Here is a 23,649-nt window from a genome sequence, read left to right as displayed (position 1 = left end):
CTGTGGGAGAAGATGAATTTCTGTTGAGAAACCCTCTCTTTCATGCTGGGGGAGGTTAGTCCACATGCGTGGAACCAGAAGCTGGTTGAAATCTTCCAAAGTGACCTCATTGGTTTGAAGACGTTGAAGGAAATCACGGAAATGTGTCTGCTCTCTATCTGCACCCTCTTGGCGGAAGATTTGTTTTAGCGTTATTGACTCAGGGATAGAATGGTAGAGACGATTTCCAATGCGACTGAGGTCATGCTTCAGATTGGCTGTGGTAAATAAAGGGGCTTCACCAACTGGTGGAAGTTGACAAAAGTCTCCAAAGAGGAGCAGGGACATGCCAGCCAGTTGGTTATCTGCTGCTTCAGGAAAGATATCTTTGAGGCGACTGACAATCTTTCCAGCAGTTCTACATCCAACCATTGACTTTTCATCAAGAATGATCAACTTGATGTCCTTCCACCTGTCTTGGAGGCGTGCTTTCCCAGAATTTGTCAACCCTACCCACTTCTTGGCACCAATTCCCAAAGCATAATGGATTGTCCAACCCCTGATCCCAAATGCTGCCACCCCAGTCGGTGCAAGACGCACAACAGGGGATCCTGGAATGCCATATTCAGTAGCTATTTCATTAAGGGATGTGCAAATGGCCCCAATGAGGAAGGATTTTCCAGTCCCAGCACTGCCATCAATGTTAATGTGGAGAGGGTCAGGCTTAGGGTTTATACGGTCCCGAAGGTGCATAAATAGTGCCTTGAAGTATGCCATAACCCGAATGAAGACAATTCTCTGGTTGCCTTTCAGTTTCTGGTATTCAACAGGGGCAAATTCCAATTCTGAACTGCCTCCTTCGATGGCTTTGGCCTCCTTCAGGAAGTTTTCTGCATCCCTCAGTATGTCAATGGGTAGTGAAGATTGGCACCAGTTGTGCTGACGATCCACAGGTCTGCTCCCCAATGCCTCAATTGTAACACCTGGCTGTCGATGGGGCCCAAGTAATGCTTCAAGCTGCCAACCCTCCATTGGGTTAAAACCCTCCTCCTGAGTGAGCTCCTCTAATTCATCTTCATCATCCTGACCATCCTGATCCTCAGTCCTACTCTGCTCCAAAGAAGGTAGTCCATCATTTAGAAGTTCATGATGGTCTTCAGACCATTCAGACCACTTCTCCACCCAGCAATCCTCATCCTCCAGCCAAGCATCACCTAATTTCCATGGACAATGAAGAAGCAACTTTGCAAAACAAAAGAAGGGATATGTTTCTTCATTTTCAGGGTGTGGGTGTGGGATGGGATACATGATGGTTACCCGTTCCTTTGCAGCATTTGCACGCTGTGGATTCGCACCACGCTCTTTATAGCTTTGATAATCATATCTCCGCAGAAATGCTAAATAGGACAGATTGCCAAGATTATGAGGCCGCAAGCTGTATTTCTCCCTGAGTGTCTTGAACTCTCGTGTTGCATTCTCAAAGTCAAGTGGGAGTGAAGGCCTTGGGAAAAGTGGGACAGATATGTAGGAGCGTGTGGAATGGTGCATCTTCAGGCCATGGAGAAGGTGGCAGACCTCTTGTGCGGAAAAGTCTCGCTCAGTGATGAGGGTCTGAAGTAGCTTCAGATATACCCCTTGCACCCGGTCTGAAGCATTGGACCTGTCAAGGATGGCTTGTAAGACTTCATCATATGTTCGAGATTTGGATTCAGCCTTTGTGACATATTTTGCAGCATATGCCAGAACAGCACTGAAGCTTGTCACGGGACGGAAGTCAATGTTTCCACACCATCCCAGGATGACAGTATCATTGTAGGAGTTCAGGATTGGGTCATTCCTCCTTGTACAAAGATCAATGATCCCTTTCTCATCCTTGACAATTTTAGTGAGCTCATCAAGGTCCTTTGGGAAGCCAAATCGGCACTGCACTTCCTTTGTGTGTTTGTTTCGTCGCGAACAATATGAGGAAGGGCATTTGGAATGACGCTGAACACGGTTAAGGAGTTCTGCAAGTTCCTTCTGGGTGTCTTCTAGTAAAGTATAGGATAGTGAGGATGCGTGTTGATGGGAAAAGGCATGCATATCAGGATTCCAGGTTGACACAATTGGATCCCAGAAAGAAATGAAGTTCTGGATTGACTCCTGATCATCGAGGTCCAAATCATCCACAGGTGGTGCATCCCTCAACCAGATGAAGCCATGGACATGGCTACTCCCCCTAAACTGCCACTCATAACTAAGCATTTGATACAAATCAGACAACAGTACCAAGTAAACTGTCCATTGACTTACCGCCACCACATATCAACGATTTGGAACTTTTTTTTGAGGACTAAATCAACAAACAATTCCCATCTCTTCACAAAGTAGTATGCAGCAATGGCAGGATTGTCATTTAAGTCTTCTCGCCTTTTCCGATAGGCTGCCTGCTCCCCAACATCCTGTGATTCTGCCCACTGTGGCATGTGCTGGTGGAGGTCTGGCCATTGGAGGTCTGCAGCTGATGCAGTTATGAATGCATGAGGTGAATGGAGCTGATACATCATGGCGGTGAGTTCACTCTGACGTGCCATCCAAAATGGTTTAGTTCCCGCAAGTTTCACTCCTGATCTGGAGACACGCTTTGCTAGTTCCCTCAGCTGGTCAGGCCCAGCATCTGCCACCATTTCCCTTATCTGCTCAACTGTCCACTGTCGTTCATCTGGGTGAGTGGTAAGATACCATGAAGAGTCTTTTTTGGCCTGAGTGCGCATTATTGTGTTCAATGCCCAATAGCGAAAGCGAGGGTGTTTTGCAAAGCGACCATCCTCATATCGCATGAGGTGTGAAGCCCATTCAGAGAATGAGACTGGTTTTTGACGGGGACTGCAAAAGTCTGCCTGGCCAGAAGGGAAGAGGCTAGGGAAAGCCCTTGAGGCAATAGGATTGTCATGCCATTCACTGATTGGCTGGGACTCAATGTGCGGCATGAGAATAGGCCCTTGTCCTGCCTGTGCTGCCATGCGCAAGTTTTGGAGCTCAGAGACTCGCTCCTCATTCACATTTGGAACAAATCCTGATGTGAAAAGTGCCCTCCCCCCCTCTGCTCCATCAGTCTCATCTCCATTTGATGGCCCCAGGATATCATCTCCTTCATCACCTGCTTCACTGATCCTAATGGACTGTAGGCGGTGCTGGACACTACCACTCTCTGGAAGTTGGGACAGATTCTCCTGGCTAATAATGACATGTTGATATGCTGGGTGATGCTCAACAAGCCATTCTAACCACAGCTGAACAACATGGCGCCGAACATAGTAGAGATGCTGGACATCATGACCAAGGACATGATCTGGACCCTCCCGTTGGATCTGGATGACTTCACACTCCTCAGGAAGGATGGGGAGCAACTGGCGAACTTCAGAAGTATCACGGACAAAGTTGCAAATGTGTCCAGAATACTTCATCTGTCCACCATACACAGTGTGGGCTTGCATGACAACATGAATTGGGGCAAGCAGCATCTCCTCGATCTGTGTGAGCTCCAAAGAAGGATCGTCCACAATGAACTGTGGCTTGCAGCCTGGGTCCATGGAATTTGCTGCTGTATACTTGATCGCATCCTTTCTGCACTTCGCACAATGTCCATCCTTGACTTTCAAGTCAAACCATGTCTCATGGCAAGCATCGCAGTGTTCCATTTGAACCTTCATCAGCTCTTCTCGAAACTTTTTTAACAGAGCACGATCATTGGCGGATACTGCAGATGCAAATCCTCTCATCAAATCTTCATCATTGAGCCCTTGATCCCACTGTGAATCTGATAGGTCTGGAGGCGAGGATGAAGGCAGAGGAGATAATGGCCTAGAGGGTGCAGGAGAAGGTTGTTCCTGTGATGAAATGGGAGATGAGGGGGGAGGTGAAGATTGATCCACCATTCGCTCCTGGGCTGCTTTTTGGCGAGCCTCCTTGTACCTGCGATCAGTGTCAATACATCTCCGACACCTGTTCCTATCTCCATCAAATGCAGAGACAGGTGCATTATGGCCACGATTGCATCTTTGCATTGGCTCTGGAGAATTATGAACTTGACCGGAATCTTGAGATGATTCATGATGATGACTTTGAGGCACAGATGAAGGCCCAGGAAGGGAGAAAGGCTCAAGAGGCCCAGAGGGTGAATACATGCCAACATCAGCTCCACCTTGAGCTGGAGACCCAATACGAGTCCTCTGGTGCTGTCTACGTGTCTCTTCAGGAGTATGTGAGAGACGGTCAGAGTGAAGTCGAGGACCAGCAGAGCTTGGTGGAGTGATTTCTGTGTAGAAAGTTATTCTGTGTATTCTACTGAGAACTGAATACAACATACGTAGTGTATTCCTAGGAATTTCAGGGGTTTCAGACCCAACCTGAGATTGGACATCCAGTTGTTGAAGGTCAAGGGCAAGCTGTGTCCCAATAGATGGATTTCGATTATGTTGGGATCTCTGTTGAGATGTCCCAGAAGAGTTGGGTGGTTGGGAGGGCCCAGCAACAGTTGATTGAGAATGGATTTGAGTGAGTGGTGTATGTAGCGATCCTTGGCTAGCTGCACGATTCAGCTTCTTCCTCTCATTTCTTCTCCTCATCTTCTCTGCACGGAGGATCTCATCCTCAGTTGGCATCTAAAAATTTATTTAAATTAACTCCATAAGATGTTAATTATAAATATTCTTGCACCCACAGCTTCAATGTGCACACAGTATAAACAGAAAAGGCCTCTGCAAAGGCAATATGCCCTATTACAGGCAAATTGAATAAATTTCCTATTGTGAAGCAGGGAACAGGCTCGCTGCACAAGTTGCAGTAAGGAGCAAGGCTGACGTATTTTCCAAAAGGAAAAAAGGGGCCAGGAATCCCTACAACTTGTAGGCTATGAGAGGTGCTGGTCTTAAACTGCCGAACTGATCCCAGTCTGTGCGGGCTAACACAGGGGCTGGGGGACAGGGGTCGCACTTCAGTAGACCTTTGAACCCTATGGATCTGCTCCAAATAGTACTACTTATACAAAATCCTAAGCCCAGGGCACTTAAGGCTTTGCAGAAAGGGCCTGAGAGCCAGTAGCAAGGAGTTGCAGAGAGGGAGAGAGAGGGCTGCAGCTTGCACGTGTGTATGTAGCACAGCCACAATATCACGGGTGAGCCATCCCTCTTATGTTGATAAGGTTAAAAGGCTACATAGAGCCTAAGTTTCCCTCAAAGTTAATAAATATATAGCTTAAATGATTGTTATGATTATTATGTATTTATTAACATACAACACTGCAAGTGTTGCCGCAATATTTTGTGGCACACACATTGCACGGATGAGATATACATTTGGATCCGATGTTGCACAGATCCCACAGGGTGGCCATTTCTCACGGGGTGGCCATGGGGGGGTGGGATTGCACTTTCACACGGTATATTCCCACGAAAAAAAAACTAACCCCTCTGTAAACAACGCCTCGCAAGCTTGGCCAAAAAACCAGGTAAACTTAGACTTCCGATCTCACAAAGTGAGAACAGCATCCAAGGGCAACATAGACACCCTTGGAGTTGGAGAAGACCATGCGACGAGATCACTTGGGTGGAAAACTGTCAGGGCAATAGCCCCGAACCCCAAGCCATATGTAATCACGATGTACATATAGTCATGTGGGTAAGTGGGAACTTCCATTAACCGCTTACACACACCGTAATATACACACCATCATATCACTTACAGCTCTGTGTGCTGAGCAACCCCACTGAGACCTCAAGCAAGGACTTGAGAACTGCCAAGAAAGAAGCCCCCCTGACTGGGAGGCAAGAAAGAAACACACCTCAGGGTAATCCAAAAGAGATACCCTGAAGGTTGGCCCAATCCTAGTTCGGAAGGACTAGAACTTCCAGACCTACCACATCTGGAAGGACTCTCCATGACAAACCCCGAGTTTGAAATACTCAGGGAATGGTGGAGAGAAAAGTTTGAAACCATAATGGTGCCAGCGCCATTAGAGATGCCTCCTCTGAGGGAGGTTAACCATCGGATCTGTCAGAGACCAGATACGGGATGAAGGAGATGTCCCCGTGGTGGAGGGCTTTGGCCTCAGCGACTTAGACCAGGAGTGCTGTGCCTAGTTACATGTCTGTGCCCTAATTTACTAACTGGCAACGAGAACTAGAAGAGGGAAAACTCTAGTCAATTTTATCACTAGGGTGTAACTGTGAGGTCTCAGGGTAGCTCAGCACACAGAGCCATAAGTGATACAAGGGTGTGTATTTTACGGTAGTGTGTAAGCAGTTACCTGGAGGTTCCTGCTTACCCACGTGACTATATGTATCTTAATTACATGTGGCTTGGGGTTTGGGGCTATTGCCCTGACATTCTCCCCCCTTGCATTGCATTTGTGATGCATACAAGGTTAATGGTGAAAGAATTGATTTACATTGAGTTTGAAATTATCAATGAGCATTTTATTGTTGCCACTTTAAAGTGGGCGATTTGTACATGTCGGTGAAGGAGAGAGAAAAAGGTTTAGGGAATAAGTGAGTGTGGGCCATCACTTTGAAGTGAATGGTGTAACGGGTCTATCCAACTAGACTCACAACAGGAAGGAGGGGGGATAGAAATCTCACTGAGGTCAGGTAAGAGGTGGGGTATATTGGTCCTCTCAAGCATGGTGCTGATACTCTCTAACTAACTGTACAGCAGTCACGGAAGAGTCCGATAGACAAAATAGGAAAGAATATCACATGACAATAAGAAAATGGAAACATCGGCCTCCAGACATCAGAAGTGGAATCAGAAAAATTAGGAAAAATAGGAAATGTGTGTAAAGAGTGTGAGGGGATATAGGCTACATGTGATGGATGTGAGGTGCTTGCTGAGGGTGGTAGAATTGCGGGATTTGGCTTGTTTAGGGTACACCAGCAAATCCCCGTTACAATGGCGATACATGGGTATCGCAGAGAGGAAAGTAATAGATTTTGTCAAAAATGAATTTCGACCCAAAGGTTGTATGTCTTTGGTGTTTGTTACAAAAATGGGGCTGGAAGCGCCCATTTTCGTCTGTTCTGGCACAGGAATAGGGAAGGGGGTTGGACATAATGGTTTACAGGTGGTTTCACAGATGGTTTGACATGTGGTGTAACAGAAGTTAGCACAGCGGGTTTTTGGTTAATTGTTGATTGGTTTTCTATATTACTATACAAATCATGTGACACAGAACCCATAAGAGTCTAAAATGGGAAATTCCCATTTCCATAACATCGCCCCCCAGACTCTTATGGGATTCTGTGCAGAAGTCCCCAAAATGAAGGAAAGGAAAAGAAGAGAAAGGTTGTGAGAAGTCTCACAATAGAGAAAAAGTCCCTCAGCCAGCACCAAAACCCAGTGGGAAAGCTTGGCATGAGGTTTAAATTATGAAATAAAACATAAAAACATAAGAAATTATAAGAAAATAAAATGAAAGTGGCCTCAGCCCCCCAACTCCTATGATCCCACAGGGAGGTGGTTCACCAGGTGGTCGCACAGGCCCCAAAAGCTTTGGGGGAGGCAGCAATGGTGCCCCAGACTGGAGTCGGGGCTGAGTTGGGTCCGCGCTGCAAATAGCAGAGTAGAGCAGACCCAAAGAGGTTGGAGTGTGGTGGAGAAGTGGCCGCACTGAAGGAAATGGGAGAGAATGATGGGGGTGAGGGATTATGGAAGTTGGCAGAGGGAGAGGGAGTGTTGGAGTGGAAAGGGGAGGAGAAATGGTGAGGGGACGCGGCGCTTCCGGGCCCGGCACAGCGAGTGGGAGATCCAGAGAGGGTATGGAGCGCGCGGAAATGGGCCGAGTATTCCAGGGAATCGGTGGTGGGACAACCGGGTGTGGAGGGGGTGATGGACGCGTCGAAATCGGCATTTGCGTCGAAATCGACAGATGGGACGGCGCTGAGGGGCGCTGAAGGGCTGGAGGGGGAGTTTGAGCGACCAAACGCGTCGAAATCGGCGGTTTGGACCCAAAACCCGTCAGTTCATGAACTGGATGCGTCTGCGCGAGCGGACGCGCGATTGCATGAGGATGACGCGAATTGGGGGGGGTTGGATGGGGCTGGAGTGGGCGATTGGGGAAGGGAATCGGCTGGGATGGGCTGGGAGCGTGTCGTAATAGCATTGGAAGGCCGAGTTTCATGCAGAAACAGGGCCAAAGCCTTCTTGACACCTTGGAAATGTAAATAGAATTTAGCTAGTTGCCCAGCCAGAAAATTCCAAGCTGTATGCAGGCCACTCAGCTGAGATCCACCCAGTATCAAGCTGCAATCGCCCCGGGGGTCCACCTCAAAATCGCTGGGCATATATCCCAGCGCTGCTGCCGTCCGGGTGAATTTTCGCACCTCTTGAACCATGGTGTGCAATTGGTGGCGGCGCGAGCGTATGAGGCGATAGAGGGGTGTCCCAGTGGCCCGATCGTATCCACTTTCGATCCCAATTGTCTCCAGAGTCGACTGTCTCCATTCCAGCAGTGATTCCAGCGGTGCGCGCGCGCCTGGAAGCGTTCCACTGGAGAACTCCTCCAGGACTTGCTGCAGAAGAGAAATCTCCCTCTGGCGATTGTCTGGGGGCCTCAGTGCGAGGTTCCGGGGTGTCTGGTCCTGCGCAGAGTGTCGCATATCCGGATTCCTGGATGCGACCGGGGTTGGGGCACCAATGTTACAAAAATGGGGCCGGAAGCGCCCATTTTCGTCCGTTCTGGCGCAGGAATAGGGAAGGGGGTTGGACATAATGGTTTACAGGTGGTTTCACAGATGGTTTGACATGTGGTGTAACAGAAGTTAGCACAGCGGGTTTTTGGTTAATTGTTGATTGGTTTTCTATATTACTATACAAATCATGTGACACAGAACCCATAAGAGTCTAAAATGGGAAATTCCCATTTCCATAACAGTGTTCCTCACCTGTTCTGTGAGGGTTCATGTGTAAATGGTGTTTACACATGAGCGGTGGTGGATGTGGGTTTTTTGACAAAGTAGAGATTTCCGCAATTGTTACTTGTGGTTCCTCGCATACAATATTGTGTGCAGGGCCTTGAGTTGGGGGAAGGTGTTTTCACAGGTGCTTCGATGGCGTATTACCATGTCACTTTCCCTTTCCTCAAGGGTGGAGTTATTGCCCCAGAGGAGGGTTTTCCTCTGGGTTGTTCATCTGGACATCCAATTGCTGCGTTGGATGCAATGACGTAGCCTGGGCTACATTGTTGAGCTGTGGGCTCGATGAAGTGGGCGCTGTAGGAGAAATAACGGCCACACTATGGAAACCCATTATGGAAATATGCCAGATAAATCACAAAACCTCATACGACAAGTAGATATGAGAACATAGAAGGACCTGAATTTTAACGAATTTTACGAATTTTTACGAATTATTACGACTATACACGATAAATCGAAAGAAAGAAAAATAACAAAAATACTTCAAGCTTACCATCAACGAGACGGAATTCTCGGGGGAATTTATAGCAAATATTAAACCAAGAATTAGGACAATCGACCAAGATTTGACTATAAAGATAATCAGAGAACCTCCACGGAAACTACTTTCCCACGTCCGCACATGTAGCAAGGATGGAAGTACCACGGAACAAAGATTCCTCAGGAACTAATGCAAAAGTCAAAGTCGTGTTTATAATAGGAAATGTAGATGTCACCCAAACGGAACCAATGAGAGTAATTACAGGGGAAACTACCCATAAACGACGGAGATATGACTAAAACTCCTGCAAAACGAGGACAATGTCTAAAAAGCAAGCGCGAAGATTAACTAGTAACGACCGAGACAAGCTTGATAGCCCGTTAGAAAGGAAAGGATCTACTCTTAATCCTCCCAAATTTCCATAATAAAAGGATCATGCGTTAATGAGAAATCCAATAACGGGAATAGCGACATCAAAAGTCCGAGCTCAGGGACAAGACGATGATTGCGTAGGATCCATAATTAAAACATACAACGAAATTTACACGGAAATTATGAAAAATAGGAAACTATAGTTATGCAAATTCTCAGCTCAAACGGTCCAGCCGTTGTGAAGTTATACCCATGACGGGAATATAGGAATCCGCATCATGTGTAATGACACGTGAGGGTGGCGATGCGCAGGGAACCGGCCGTCGGAACCGAGATCCGCACTTCGGCAGATCGCGAAGACCAATTTCCGTCCAAATAAGGAAGAGCCCGGTCAAAACAAAGCACGAAAAGTGCAAAACAACCTTAGATCATGAGGGAAAAATCTGAAATAAATCACAGAAGCCCATATGAAAGAAATAAACACCCGCGCATATCATAAATCCCGAACAACTAAACGAAAACGGCTCCCGCATACGAACAACTATGGGAACGACGCACGTGATTACCGAATGTGCACGCGAAACTTTGCTAACTCAACGAATACAGGGAAATAGGACACAACCTTAGTACCATTGGAAAGGTGGGAATAAATGAAAATTTATGATACCAAGAACGTGAGAAAACATCCAGAAATGAATGAGATACAAGGACATGAAGTTAGAAACCTGAAAACACGCGGGAAGACAGCTTCAAGAGGTCTAGAGCCCTAAATAAAATACATAAAAATATGATATCTTCGAGGACGACCTACTATAACAACGAACAATACATATGGAGGATTAGGATGTGATAATACAAAGGGGAATCAGGGAATATGAACGAAATTCACGAAAACTACTAAACTACGACGGACCATGGCGGGAATTTTAGGGAACGATGTTCTAATGAAGTAGAGAGCTATAACACATTCGTTTGAGTAATTCTTGATTACTAGCAACTTTTTCTTTCAGTTTTAAACCTGAATAATTCACTCATTTATCATTTCAGTCTCATTTTAACTAAATGTCACTAAATAAAATTGGAATAAATCAGCTGAAGGTCTCAGCACAGTCGCACGCATAGTAATGCGAGGTTTGAATTTAGTATGACCGAGTCATAGCGAACTTAATGGGAAATATGGGGAATTTGAAATAGGGAACTGTGGCAAATGCGGCGCAGACAAATTCTAATTAACCATTAAAATAGCTTAGGCGAGGAAGGACAATAAGGATTCCAGGCGCAGTCTGACCGCAGTAGAGCCGCAGTTCAGCGCAGCAAAGCGCAGTGGAACTATAGCGTGAAAATTTCACTTTTTATTCAGTTTGAGAAAAATACACTGTAAATAAATCCTGTAAATAGAAGGTAGAGCGTGAAAAAGGAAGGCGACCCAAGGAGTATAAAAGGGAGACCCTTTCTGCGACTTTTCGCCCCCCTTAGAGAAGTAAGAAAATAGAGTATTATTTTTCTCAAGCATTTCTGGTTGTCACTCCAGTGCGAAAAAGTGATATACAGTTAAGATTGCCACTGTAGTAAAAGGCAGCAATTAAGGAGAGAAATATTAAGTAGATATTTCAACAGGAGAGCTGGTTAACACTCCAGATTTCAAAGTGTAAACACAAAACAGTTATTTTGCTACTGTTAAAACAAGCGATAAAATAAAGACAAAAATAAAACGAACTCAAGGGACACTCCAGACACCATCCAAATTCATTAACTGAATAGAATCTTTGAAACTTCACCAAGTAGAAGATTAAATTCAAGTTTAAATCCAAATTAAACAACGCTACACAGAATTACACCTAGACAAATTAATAAATTTCAATAAAGAAACAGCTCCGCAGGGCTCGGTTTATCTGTAAGTCAATTCCCAGGAACTTTAAAACTAACCCATAAAAATAGAATTAGCCAAAACACTCGGATTGGTACTATATTTACAATAAACAACACTAGTACACTTCCCCATCCTAACTAAAGAACCAGGGAACAGCTTGGTGGTGGTCTCGTTTGAACCTCCCAACTGACCTTCCTTCGTTCTCTCCTTCAGCGCTCCCTGGGTGGGAGCGGGTTGTTGTGTTCCTGAGGTACTTGGCTCAGGTGTGGAGTACGGTAGGTCTATCATTCTTCCCATGGGGAAGGGTGGTCATTGGCCTGGTTGTCCAGCGCGGAGACTTGCATCTCTTTCCCGGTATTTGGAAGCTTTCGCTTCCCACTCTGCAGTTCTTGTGGCACGTTCCTCAGGAGTCCTGAGTGGTTTGAACTGGGACTTTATATAGGCAGCTTTGCCTAGACTTTCCCAGGAGATTTTTCCCTTGTTCTCCAGGGAATTGTACTCCTCTGCGAGTTTTGCAATACTTGGGAGTCCCAAGAAGTATTTCTCGGTTTCCTTTGCTTTTTCGTGAAGGACTCTATGTACCTTGCTGCTTTTGAAGGCAGCTTTGGCCTGTTCGTACCAGTGTATGAATTCTTTCCCACTCACACTTGTCCACCAAGTGTATGTGGTGTTGTGTGCCGCTTCTGACCCCGCTATTCTCCTCATGGGGAAGTTGGGGTCGATTGTTATGTCAACTGGAGCTTTGACTTTGCTGAACTCATTGAGTTCGGTGGTCTCGTATAACATGTGGACATGTCACGGCTGTGCATTCCGGCCTGTTAGCCGCCCATCCCGATGCCGCCCGAGCCCATTCCCACTATGCGAGTGTGAGCGCAAGCCCTGACCTCAGCCCTATCCTCCCTGAGGACTCCCTGCTCACTCCCCTGCTTGCCCCTAGGCTCCCCTGCACCTGGCTGACTCCCCCACAGCCACACCAACCTTCCCACCCTGAGTCTGCCTCCAGCACCATGCCCAGTGCGACTCCTCTACCCCCCCCACTTGGCCCCTACAGGGCCGCTATGATACCATCGCTGCTATCGCGGCCCTATGCTCCTTCCTTTATTTATCTGTTATTGTTTGTGTTGACCCTCAGTCATTGCTGGCCGCTGTGTGGCCAACCCCGCTCCTTATTCATGTTTGCTTCCGGACCCTTCGGCCTTCAGCCCGGGTCCGCTCCCATTCATTCTTTCCTCCTATATATATCCTGTATACTACATTATAGTACTTTAGCTCTAATATCAATTTGACCATGACTCCCCAAGTCCTGACCCCAGCAAGGCAACCCCAGTAAGTCTGAAATGAGGGCCAAGAGACAGCTAGGGGGCACAGCACTCCTTTAGAGTCGCTGAGGCCAAATGCCCTACCCTCGGGCCTTGTTCGCGGCATCATGGCCATCGCAGCCTATAGCGGCCTGCAAAGGTGACCTTCAGTGCCGACCCCAGACCAGTGTCTAACAGGACACTTCCCTGCAGGGTAGCTTGCCCATAGGGTGCTGAGGTACTCAGCGGCCTGCCGCCTCTGGCAGTGGTCCCCATTTTAGGGTCTGCTGTCGGTTGCCTACCGCTCTCCCTCTTCCCCTCGACATGGGTTTGCCCTTCTGAGGGCAGGCCCTTATGCAACCTGGACAGGGTCGCCTGCCCACAGGGTGGTGGGATAGTTGGTGCCCTGGCACCATATCCCCTCCCCTGACCTGGGAGGCCCCCATCATGATGGGTTTGGCAGCGAGGTCTGTCAGTGCGCATGCCTCTCTGAGCTTGCATTTTAGTAATTCGATCTCCCTCTTTTGGAGATTGACCTCTCTCTCTGTGTCTTTCAGAGAGTCGAAGATGCCCTCAGCATCTCTTCATGCTCTGTTGTATTTGTGCCTCCAATGGGCGCAATTGTCGCAGGCATCTTCTGATGCCCTCGAGTTATCAGACCATGCCCATTTGGACAGTCTGGACGAGGAGCCGCTGTCGCTCCCTTGTCTCCCTCCTATGAGGGACTTCATTTCTTTCAGCTCCTGGTGGAGCTGACCTGTCTGAGCAGCTACCGCTGATGCGATAACTGATTCCCAGCCTGCATTTGGCTGAGGTGTTGTTGGACCTGGGCTGAATTGGCTGATCCAGGGGTTGATCTGGCCAGGGTCGTTCCCTGGGGAGTATACCTGGGGCTGCAGCAGAAAATGCTGCCCCTGGAATGGCACTTGTTGTGCCATCGGTGCAGTTTTCACTGGAAGCCCCTTTGAGGAGGCTGGGGGTATGCGGTGCCTGTTGGCAATGCGGATGGTTGTTGGTTTGCGGCACTCATTTGTGCTGCGTGCATCATGTAGTCCATGGTGCTTATCTGCGCCTGTGTCAGGGACAGCTCCGAAAGCGGTGAGGTCCTGGCACCAGGGACTCGATGGGACAGGTGTCGGCTATGCATAGCGGCGGTCCCGTCACAGGGTGAGCATCCCCGACCACTTAGGCTGAAGTGGGAAATTGAGTTATCATTAAAAGGGAAAAGCTATGGTACTTACCTGAAGTGGGAAATTGAGAAGAAGGCTGCTTCTTCTGTTCCCACCCCAGGCGCTATTATATACATGCAGTTAGGGTCACGTGGAGGAAGCCACGTCATCTCCGCACACAGCTGCACCTCCCCAGGCATCTCCATGGGAGATCCCAGAGGTGGCCGCTCAGTAGGTGGGAGTGTGTGCGGTGCGTGTGGCGATCAGGGGAACGGGGTTAGGTATGTAGTGGTACATGGAGAAAAGGGAAATTGACCGTAGAATAGAAATAGAGAGAAAGGGGGAAAGTGAGAAAGGAGGGACGGGGAGTGATAGCAGGGGAAGTGGAGTAGGGCAGTGCGGTGCAGGGTGTGGCACAGGGTCAGGCAGGTGTGCCCTGACAGCCTGGTGTTGTTGTTCCAGGGAGCCTTGCTCCCCAGGTTGTTGTATCTCGATGTCCAGTGGCTTGTTTGGATCGAATCGAGGGTTACTGTAAGGGATGGGTGGTAGAGTGGTGATGCATGCAAAGCATGCTTTCTTTATTCATCTTTATTCTTCGCATACAATGCAAAACAACTGTATTTACATATGTATGGCTCAGGCTCAGGTCAAGGGTTCTTCACTCTTTACCCTCACCCCGATGTCGAATCATAAGCTCCATACAGCCTAGTGTCAGGGGACGACTCCTGGGTCCCCATGACCCTCCCCTATGGCCCACAGCCTCAGGTCTGGCCAGCCCTATCCAGGGCACAATCCTACTGTGGGTAAGAAGATGAGAAGGAAGCTAACTTCTCATCTTCCCACAGTGGCCCCAATATCAGCAAAACTTCTGGGGATACCCGGAAGTCACATGAAGGGGTAGGAACCGGGCCTGGAGCATGCAGTGCACGAGTGTGCATGCATGCGGGAAGCGCAGCGGGTGGAAGCGGGTCCGGATGCAGGTCCGGGTCCGGGCTAGTCAGGGTGTGTACCCTGACACCTAGATCTCGACATTCTGAGGATTGAGTCAACCCAGGCCAGCACCCCAACTGGCCTTACACTAAAAAGGTGTAAGGTCGGTGTAGGTGCCGACCTTGGTGCCTCTTCAGTCCTCAGGTCAGTCGATATCTAGGTTGTATAGAACTTAGTATTTGATGTTGGTGTGGAGAAGAGTAAAGAACCCTTTACCCGACTCCGCACCATACATATGTAAATACAAAATTACAACAAGGAATAATAAAGGAATAAGTAAATCACCACCCCTTCCTTACACTCTCCCTTTAGAACAACCTATGGGTTCTCCCCTTAGAGCAACCAATAGGTGTTCTCAATCACTTGGAAGCGGTGGTGGATCCTTGCCCCAACTTGCCTCCAAGAATGTGCCCTGGTTGCGGAGAGCAGCAGGAAAGAAATACATGGCTGCAAGTTTCTGCCAGCAACTGCAGCATATGTAAGAATAGGGAAGGGAATGTTTCTAGGCAAATTTAAATTAAATGAATGAGTAAATAAAGAGGGAAGGGGAGTGATGGAGGAGGGAGGTGTGGATGAACATCACTCAGATCGATGTTTTTTCCGACCTCAGTGGTGACGATGGCATTTCGAAGTCGCAGGGATCAGAGCCGGAACTGGTGGAGATGCCGGAGTCGATGAGACTGGCAGAGGTGAAGGCTGAGCCACAGCTGGCGATGCATTGGCATCAGTATGTGCAGCAGTGGGACTCAGAATGGGTTTGGAGGCCGCACAATCAACAGGAGGTTGATGTGCAGAAGATGTCTCCAAATCGACGGGTTGGGGATTGGGTGCTGGCACAGTTGAAGGTGTGGATTGGGAGAAAAACCCAAGTGGAGGAGGGGGGGAGAGAGGGTTTTGGAGAGTGGAGAGGGTTGGGGGAGCCAGGGGAGCAATGGATTCCGAAGGTAGCGACTTAATGTATCGTTCACAGGCGAGCGCATATAAGCGCTGCATCGGAATTGCGACCCATTGCGCATGTACAGTATCCAGCCACTTGAACGCCACTCTAAACCCAAGATGATTGTCTCCATAATTCCACAGGGCCTGGTGATGCGCGATCCAAATGATAGCGTCGACATATTCACTTGTGGAGATCAACCATTGCTGGTGATCATCTGCAGCGACAGCCTAAACAATCATTTAGGGAGGAGAGGCCTTCACTGGCCTGGGGTTTATTGACCCCAACACTCCCTAACAGTTGTTTAGGGAGGAGCAGCCATAAATGGCCTAGGGTTTCATGACCCTATGTTTTTTATTTACTTTTTATTGGTAAAATTCCTGTAAATCAGGAATTTGAAGGCCTAATCGCCTTCACAAGTGGAGGTCTAACCACCTCTACATCATGTTTTAATTTTATCTTAAAATTTTAATTTTTTGATTTATTCCTGTTAAACCGGGAATTTCCAGATCTGTCACAACAACAGATCTGTGGAGGCTTAACAGCCTCTACACTACTCTTATTCCTTGGACCATCAAACCAATGGTTCTGTAAAGGCCTAACAGCCTTTACTTTATTTTGAATTTCTTGATCTGTCAAAACAACAGATTTGTGGAGGCTTAACAGCCTCTACCCTTGTTCTCTGATCCATCAAAACAATGGATCTGTGGAGGCTTAACAGCCTCTACCTTAACTTTATTCTATGAACTGTCATCCCAACAGTTTTGTAAAGGTTTAACCACCTTTACTTTCATTTTTTGAAAATTTTTTCTTCTTCTTTTCTCTTTCCATGTTACCCCTTCCTTATATGCGATATTAATATCGCAAGGGAGGAGAGTGTAAGGAGTGGCAGCCCCACCCCTTATTTCCCATTACATCATTGTATAATTGTCTTGTAATAAACATGTATATACAAAGTACATACAATAGTGTGGGAAAGTGGAAAGAGCAACTTAGCCTTTCCTCCCATACTGTTGCAAATATAACTTCATACAAGTCACTTTTGTTGGCAGCCCAAGGAACTAGGCTAACCAGGGTTGGCACCTACAACAACCCCTTACACCAGAGAACAACATTTCGTTGTTATGTTTCTCATAGTGGTGGGAGGGGTTTTAGCTCTTGCGTGCATGGGATTCGCTGCAATTTTGTGTGTGCTTTTACACATGAGCCTGTGGTTCATGTGGTCTAGGTGAGTTACTCACCTGGCCCATGTGATCTCTAGCACATGGTGTGGCTGTCCGGTGTAGGAGAAATAATATTCAAAGAATAAAACAATGATCTATCAGAATAGTCAACGAACAGGTGACAAGTTCAGACGTTTAACAGATCTCATGATCTTTATGAGACTGGACAGACATTAGAAGATCATTATAAAATATCTACACCCATGTAGTATGAGATTTAATCTACTACAATCATGCCTAGAACTTGACATAGGTGTAATATTCAAAGAATATATCCCTACAACAAGAAAATAGCACATAGACGGCAGAATAAGAAGGAACATTGGGAAAGAAATGTAAATATCTCGGGAACCAGTAAACTTTTGACTGTAATCTTTTTACCATCTGGAAGGACTGTTTCTTAACTTTATCCACGGTTTTGTTTCATTCTAAAAGCTTCAAAACTGACGGAGATATCGCTCAAACGGCGAAACACCTTATAATTCATATATATTTATTTGCTAATTCTTACAAAAGGTAATGTGACTCAAGGGAAATATATTGGCGCCCGGAAGTCTGGCGGACCGAATACCATATGATAGAGTATTCCCCGGCGCGGGCGGACAGTTTTTGATCGCATCAGAAGAGGAGAAAATGCTAAAAAACCGGATCTTGTATATTTTCCCATGATTCATCAAAACTTTTTGATTTTAAGCCCAAATAAATCGGAACAAAGGAATGATTGATGATCTGGATCTCGGATCATAAGCATGAAGTGATTCAGAAGTCCGCGGATCAGTTAATTAATTGGGAAGGCTCTAGAACATTAGTAATGATGTGGCTTCACAAAAAGGGGTCAATTAGAGAACAGTCTAGAAAGTTCCTTTATAGCCGAGTCATTTCTAAAGATAACCGTTCGTAATTAAGGCGGTGTAGAGCATAGCTTCAGCGCTACAAGATCCCGCTGAGATCGGCCCAAAAGACAAAGAAATGAATTACTTATTGCTGAGTCATGTCCTAAGTCCATTATTAAGCTTACACAGCCCAACCCCCTATATCATTCTAGAACTATCTATAATACAAATGTAGCACATGTAACTAGTGCGAGGCGTGGGAGTAGAGAGGCCTCTGAAAAGCATAAAAGGCCACCGCTTCTGCCCCCTCTCAAACCTCAGGTAGAAATAAAAGTTTAATTCTCCTCACCAGTGGTTGGTTCGTTTGCTCCAAAAGATAAAAGCAAATATTAGTTGTTAGCTAATATAAAACTAACACGTCACTCTAAGCGTGAGTTAGGGTCAGTTAGACACAGCTGAACAAAAGTGTCGTAGTGAGAATTAGTGAGAATTTGGTGGAGGGACTTCTTAATTGAATAATCTCTCAGCAATACTTGGTTATCACACCACAGGAGAAAAGTGAGCGATCCTGAACCTGCTAGATAACTAGCACGCACTCTAAGCGATAGAAAGAGCAGTTTGGTCACTCCTGTATTGAGTAACATTTATTGCGGAATTATTTTATTAGCAGTTTTCCTTCAGTAAATTATCAGGAAAATCACATCCTACTGAAAAGTGGTAAATATAGGTGTAATATTGACTAGAAATCATAGTAAAGTCAATATAGAATTTTATCCGTAGACGATCTATACATCAGGTGAGATCGTTGGGGGGTGTTTATTGTTGTTTAGACAGTGAACAATCATATATTTGGCAACCAAAACACGGTCAGTACGCAAATCAGCACAAACTCTAATATCGTTATTGGACGTAGGAAACTGGTTACATAAGGTGATCCAGCTCCGCTCCTTCACCGGGCGAGTTGCTTGCCCAGAACTTTCCCACACCCTTGGCTGTGGGCAATCGTCCCTTGGCTTTACTTCCTCTGCCTCCGTTTTTGGGGGCATAGTGATGCCGAGAGTTCCCTGTCTTCTTTGATAGGGAGGTTTTCTGGTTCCCTCACATTTTGTAGTGTGAGGTACTCATCCAGGTGGACGAGGTCATTGCAATTTCCTAGGGGTTCCCATGTGGTGTCCCCTAGCTCCCATTTAACCTTAAACCAGAGTTCGTTGTGAACCCATGCGTGGTTTAAGATTTCATGAACTACTGCTTCGCGATTGGGGTCTTCCCTGAAATTGTAGAATATGTTTACTTCCCTATTTGGGAAGATTTCTTGGTCATTCGGCTTGTGAGGTATGAGCTGGGATATGTGGAATCTTGGGTGGATTCTGCATTGTTCAAGTTGTGGTGGCAACTTGAGGACGTAGTTTGACGTCTCTGGAAATGTTTCCAGAATTTTGTAAGGCCCTATGTATAAGGGCTTTAGTTTACCTGCCCTCCCTTTGGGTAGGTTCAGCTTATCCATGGATAAGTATGCAAGCTCGCCTTTTCTCAAAGGTGGGTCCGGGCATCTTTTCTTATTCGCCTAGATTGTTTGAGCAGCACGATTGTGTATTATCGTGTCGTGTGCTGCCATGAGGTTTTCCTTCGCCTTTTGGGCGAAGTTGTTTACTCCCGGGTAGTCCGAGGGTGGTGCTGTTAGGCACATCTTTGGCATGTGGCCATAGATTAATTCAAACAGGGCAAATCCTGTTGATGTGTTCGAGCTTGCATTGATCGCAAATTCCGCCATCGACAGCTTCGCTGCCCAGTCGCATTGATCTGGTCTGACCATTGTGCATAGTATCTGTATTACTTTTTGTATCATTCTTTCCGCTTGGCCATCACCTTGCAGTTGGAATGCAGTTGTGAATTTCAACTGCACACCGAGTATTCAGTGTAGTTCGCACCAAAATTTTGACATGAATTTCGAGTCTCAATCTGATATGATCGAGTGTGGTAGACCGTGAAGTCTTACAACTTTGCGAAGGAATACGAACACTAGTTCTAATGCATTCATCGTTATTTTTATTGGAATTAGGTGGATGTTGGACATCAACCTGCAGATGATTACCCAGAGGTAATCATATCCCAAGCCTGTTGGGAATGGACCTGTGAAGTCCATGGGTATTGACGACCATGGTGTTTCCGGGGTCGGGAGTGGGTGAAGCAGTCCGGGATTTCTCCTGGTGCTTTTATTTGTTGTTTGACAAGTTCCACAGGACCTGCAGAACTTGTGGGTGTCCTTCCTCATCGACTTCCACCAGAAGTATCGACAGAGGGTTTCCACTGTTTTCTTGGATCCTAAGTGTCCAAGTATTTTGTGGATGTTTTCGAGGATTATTCCTCGAATGGACTTCCTTTCGTAGTTCCCTTTTGGGACTACTATTTGGGTTGTTCCTCCTTCTCCAAGTCGGGTTATCAGTCCATCTTTTATGGAGAAGTTTTTGAAATTCCCCGGGTTCTCTAGGATTTCCTGGTGGATCTGGCTTTGCAAATATCCAGATTTTATTGCCTCGATGAGGTCTTTTCCTTCGAATTGTTTTCGAAGATTCTCCTCTGGAATTATGACTTCTTCCAGGTTTTGGGCACTCCCCCCCTCTAGGGTATTTCTCACATGTATTGCTGCGAGTCTCTTTTTCTCTGAGTTTTTACTCAGGGTACTGCTTAGCAGCAGTTCTTCATATTCCTCGATTCTGTTGGGGATAATGTCTTCTGCATTTTTATCCAGATGGATATCCGCCAACACGTAGTCATCGAAATGCAGATCCTCATCCGTTGATGAGTCATAGTACTGTGAAAGTGCATCTGCCACTTTGTTCTTGTGGCCTTCCACGTATTTTATTTCGCAATTAAAGCTTGCGAAGAAGGCTTGCCATCTCAGGTGTCTGCCTGAGTTGTGGTTTTTCACTTTGAAATATTCCAAAGCTTTGTGGTCCGTGATTACTGTGAATTCACGGCCTCCCATGAGATCGTCTTGCCACCTCATGAGTGCTTTGAGGACGCCCAGTGCCTCGAGCTCGTAGGCAAAGTACCTACGTTGTGTGTTGGTGAACTTTTTGGACATGAATGCAGCTGGGCAGCAAGTCTGCCACTTTCCGCCTTGTCCAATTAGTGCACCCATGCCTGCTGGGCATGCGTCTGTTATGACCCAGATGTGGAGTTTGCTCCTCTCTTCTTCTGAGAGGTTTTCTGGTGGATTCCACTGGACAGGCTTCAGGATCGGAGCCCTGCATGCTAGGCGTTTGATCTCATCAAAGCATTTCTGGTGGAGTGGTGTCCACCTGAATGTCTGCTTGTTTGAGCAGATTGTTTGCAGTGGCCCTGTGTAGCCACTGACGTTTGGCATGAATATCAATAGATATTCTACCATTCCCAGGAATCTTAGGACTCCTGTGTGGTCTACTGGCTCTCACCAGTTGTGGATTTTTTCCATTTTATCCACTTGGGCGTGGATGCCTTGTTCATCCATGTGGCTTCCTGGAACATCTAGGATTGGAGCAAATGGCTGGAATTTTTTCCGGCTTATGTAGAACTTTGCCCCCTTGAGGTGAGTGAACAACCACAATAATGCTTTATTGTGGTTCTCCACCAAGCTTGTGCTGGTGAATATATCGTCAAACCAGACATGTAGGCATCTGCCTACTTCTCCTCATAGTTCCCAGGTCAATGCATGCTGGAAAGTACAGGGAGTGTTGCAGTCTCCTTGCTGCATCGTGTTCAAGTTGTACGTCCCATGGGGTGTAGAGAATGTCGTCCTATGGACATCATCTGGATCCATGTGTATTTGTTCATATGCATCCGACATATTGATCTTGGATCGGTATGTTGCTCTGGCAACTGATTCTTGGATCAGTCACATGTCTGGCATTGGTGTGACATCGAGGATTGTGTTTGAGTTATGATTCCTCATGTCTATTACTGTGTGCAAAGATCCATCTGCTTTGCAGATACACAGTAGCGGGCATGCTCGCTTACTGTTCACAGGATACCACCATCCTGCTTTTACATAGCAATCTATTTTGGCCACTAGTGCTTCCTGCAGTGCTGCAGGACATCTCGGGGTGTTTTCCCAAAATTTTTTGTTCAGATCCTTTAACGGGATTCGATGGTTCACCTCCCTCAAGGGAGGCATTTCTAATGGCACTGGTGCCATTACAGTTTCGAATTTCTCTCTCCACCACTCCCTGAGTATTTCGAACTCGGGGTTGTTCATGGAGAGACCTTCCAGATGTGGTATGTCTGGAAGTTCTAGTCCTTCCAGACTAGGATTGGGCCAACCTTCAGGGTACTTTCTTTCGATTACCCTGAGGTGTGTTTCAATCCTGCCTCCCTGTCAGGGGGGCTTCTTTTTTGGTTGTTCTCGAGCTCTTGCTCGAGTTTTCCATCTGTGTGATCTCGTCACATGGTCTTCACTGACTCCAAGGGTATCTATGTTGCCCTTGTTCACTGTTCTCACTTTGTGGGACTGGAAGTCTAAGCTTACCTGGTTTTTGTTTAACCAGGGGGTGCCAAATATGGTGTCGTATCTATTGATGTTAATCACATTGAAGTAGTGTTTTTCTATGTGGCCATTGATCTCAACATCCACGTTTGTTCCAAACAGGATCTGTGATCTTGTTCCTTTCGTCCCCATTTGAAGGATGACTGGAGAATTGGGATATGGACCACACAGATGAAGTCCGGCAATATAGCGTCCGTTTCAGCTCCACTGTCAAATAGTGTGTAGGCTTTTACACCTGCTATTTTTATATGAGCTGTCAGCGTTCTCTTTGTTGAGAGCAGTCTGTTTGTGGGGTATTTTCCTGCATCTTTTGAGATGCGTAATTTCACATCAAACAAGGGGGTCTGGGTTTCGATGGACTTTTGGTCCTTCTTCCCTTTTTCCTTGTTTTCCTTGGGTACTTTGGTGTATTTCCCCAAGGCATCTTTTCTTGGTGCTTCCACCAAGGCTTTGGCGACTTTCTCATCTGCCATGTTTTCTAACTGGCGTGCTACAGCCAGTTTGATTTTATAATTTATGTCGTTGTAATCGATGACTGACATTGGGCCCATTCTTATGGTCCCAACGTTGACTTCCTCACCCTCTGAGTCAGGTGAGTATTGAGGTCCTTCGTATGGGTCCTCTACTTTGAAGCTTGATGCTCCGGAGTTACCAGAGTTGTTCTCTAGTTTTTCGTCTGATGAGTCTTCCGACTCTTCTTCTGATGCATTTGTGATCTCCATGGCAGCTATGCGCCTTGGTTTTTCATCGCTTGTTGCATTGTGTCTTGGGCAATCTTTTGTTTGCCCTATTTTGCCGCATATTGGAACTGACTTTTGGTCAGTTTTCCTCGAGTTTTTCGAGGATGTATCATCTTTCCATCTGGATTTTGGCTCTTCAGCCTTCTTTCCTGATGGGAGGGCTCTACCGTGGCTCATGGTTGCCATGGTAGTTGTTCAGGTATAATACCCCGATTTGTAGGCTGAAGACATCTTCAGCCCGTCAATTATCTCGTCTACATGATATTGCTTTTTTAACATCTCCT

The 23,649-nt window shown here is 46.5% G+C and overlaps 1 protein-coding gene across 1 annotated transcript; it reads left to right on the top strand.

Moving 5' to 3' along the window:
• Positions 1-15,682: 15,682 nt before the first annotated feature.
• On the top strand, positions 15,683-16,328 carry EI90DRAFT_3019416 (uncharacterized protein; the record flags this gene model as incomplete). The annotated part of the gene is made up of 2 exons (XM_039057361.1): positions 15,683-16,054; positions 16,191-16,328. 2 exons carry the CDS (start codon positions 15,683-15,685, stop codon positions 16,326-16,328), a joined length of 510 nt encoding a protein of 169 aa, XP_038911826.1.
• Positions 16,329-23,649: the final 7,321 nt, after the last annotated feature.

The sequence above is a fragment of the Cantharellus anzutake genome (genome assembly GCF_015039405.1).
Source record: "Cantharellus anzutake strain C23 chromosome Unknown EI90scaffold_58, whole genome shotgun sequence".
In the NCBI taxonomy this organism is placed as follows: domain Eukaryota; kingdom Fungi; phylum Basidiomycota; class Agaricomycetes; order Cantharellales; family Hydnaceae; genus Cantharellus; species Cantharellus anzutake.
The sequence above is the reverse complement of the archived record's forward strand: the minus strand, read 5'-3'. Positions and strand labels throughout refer to the sequence as shown.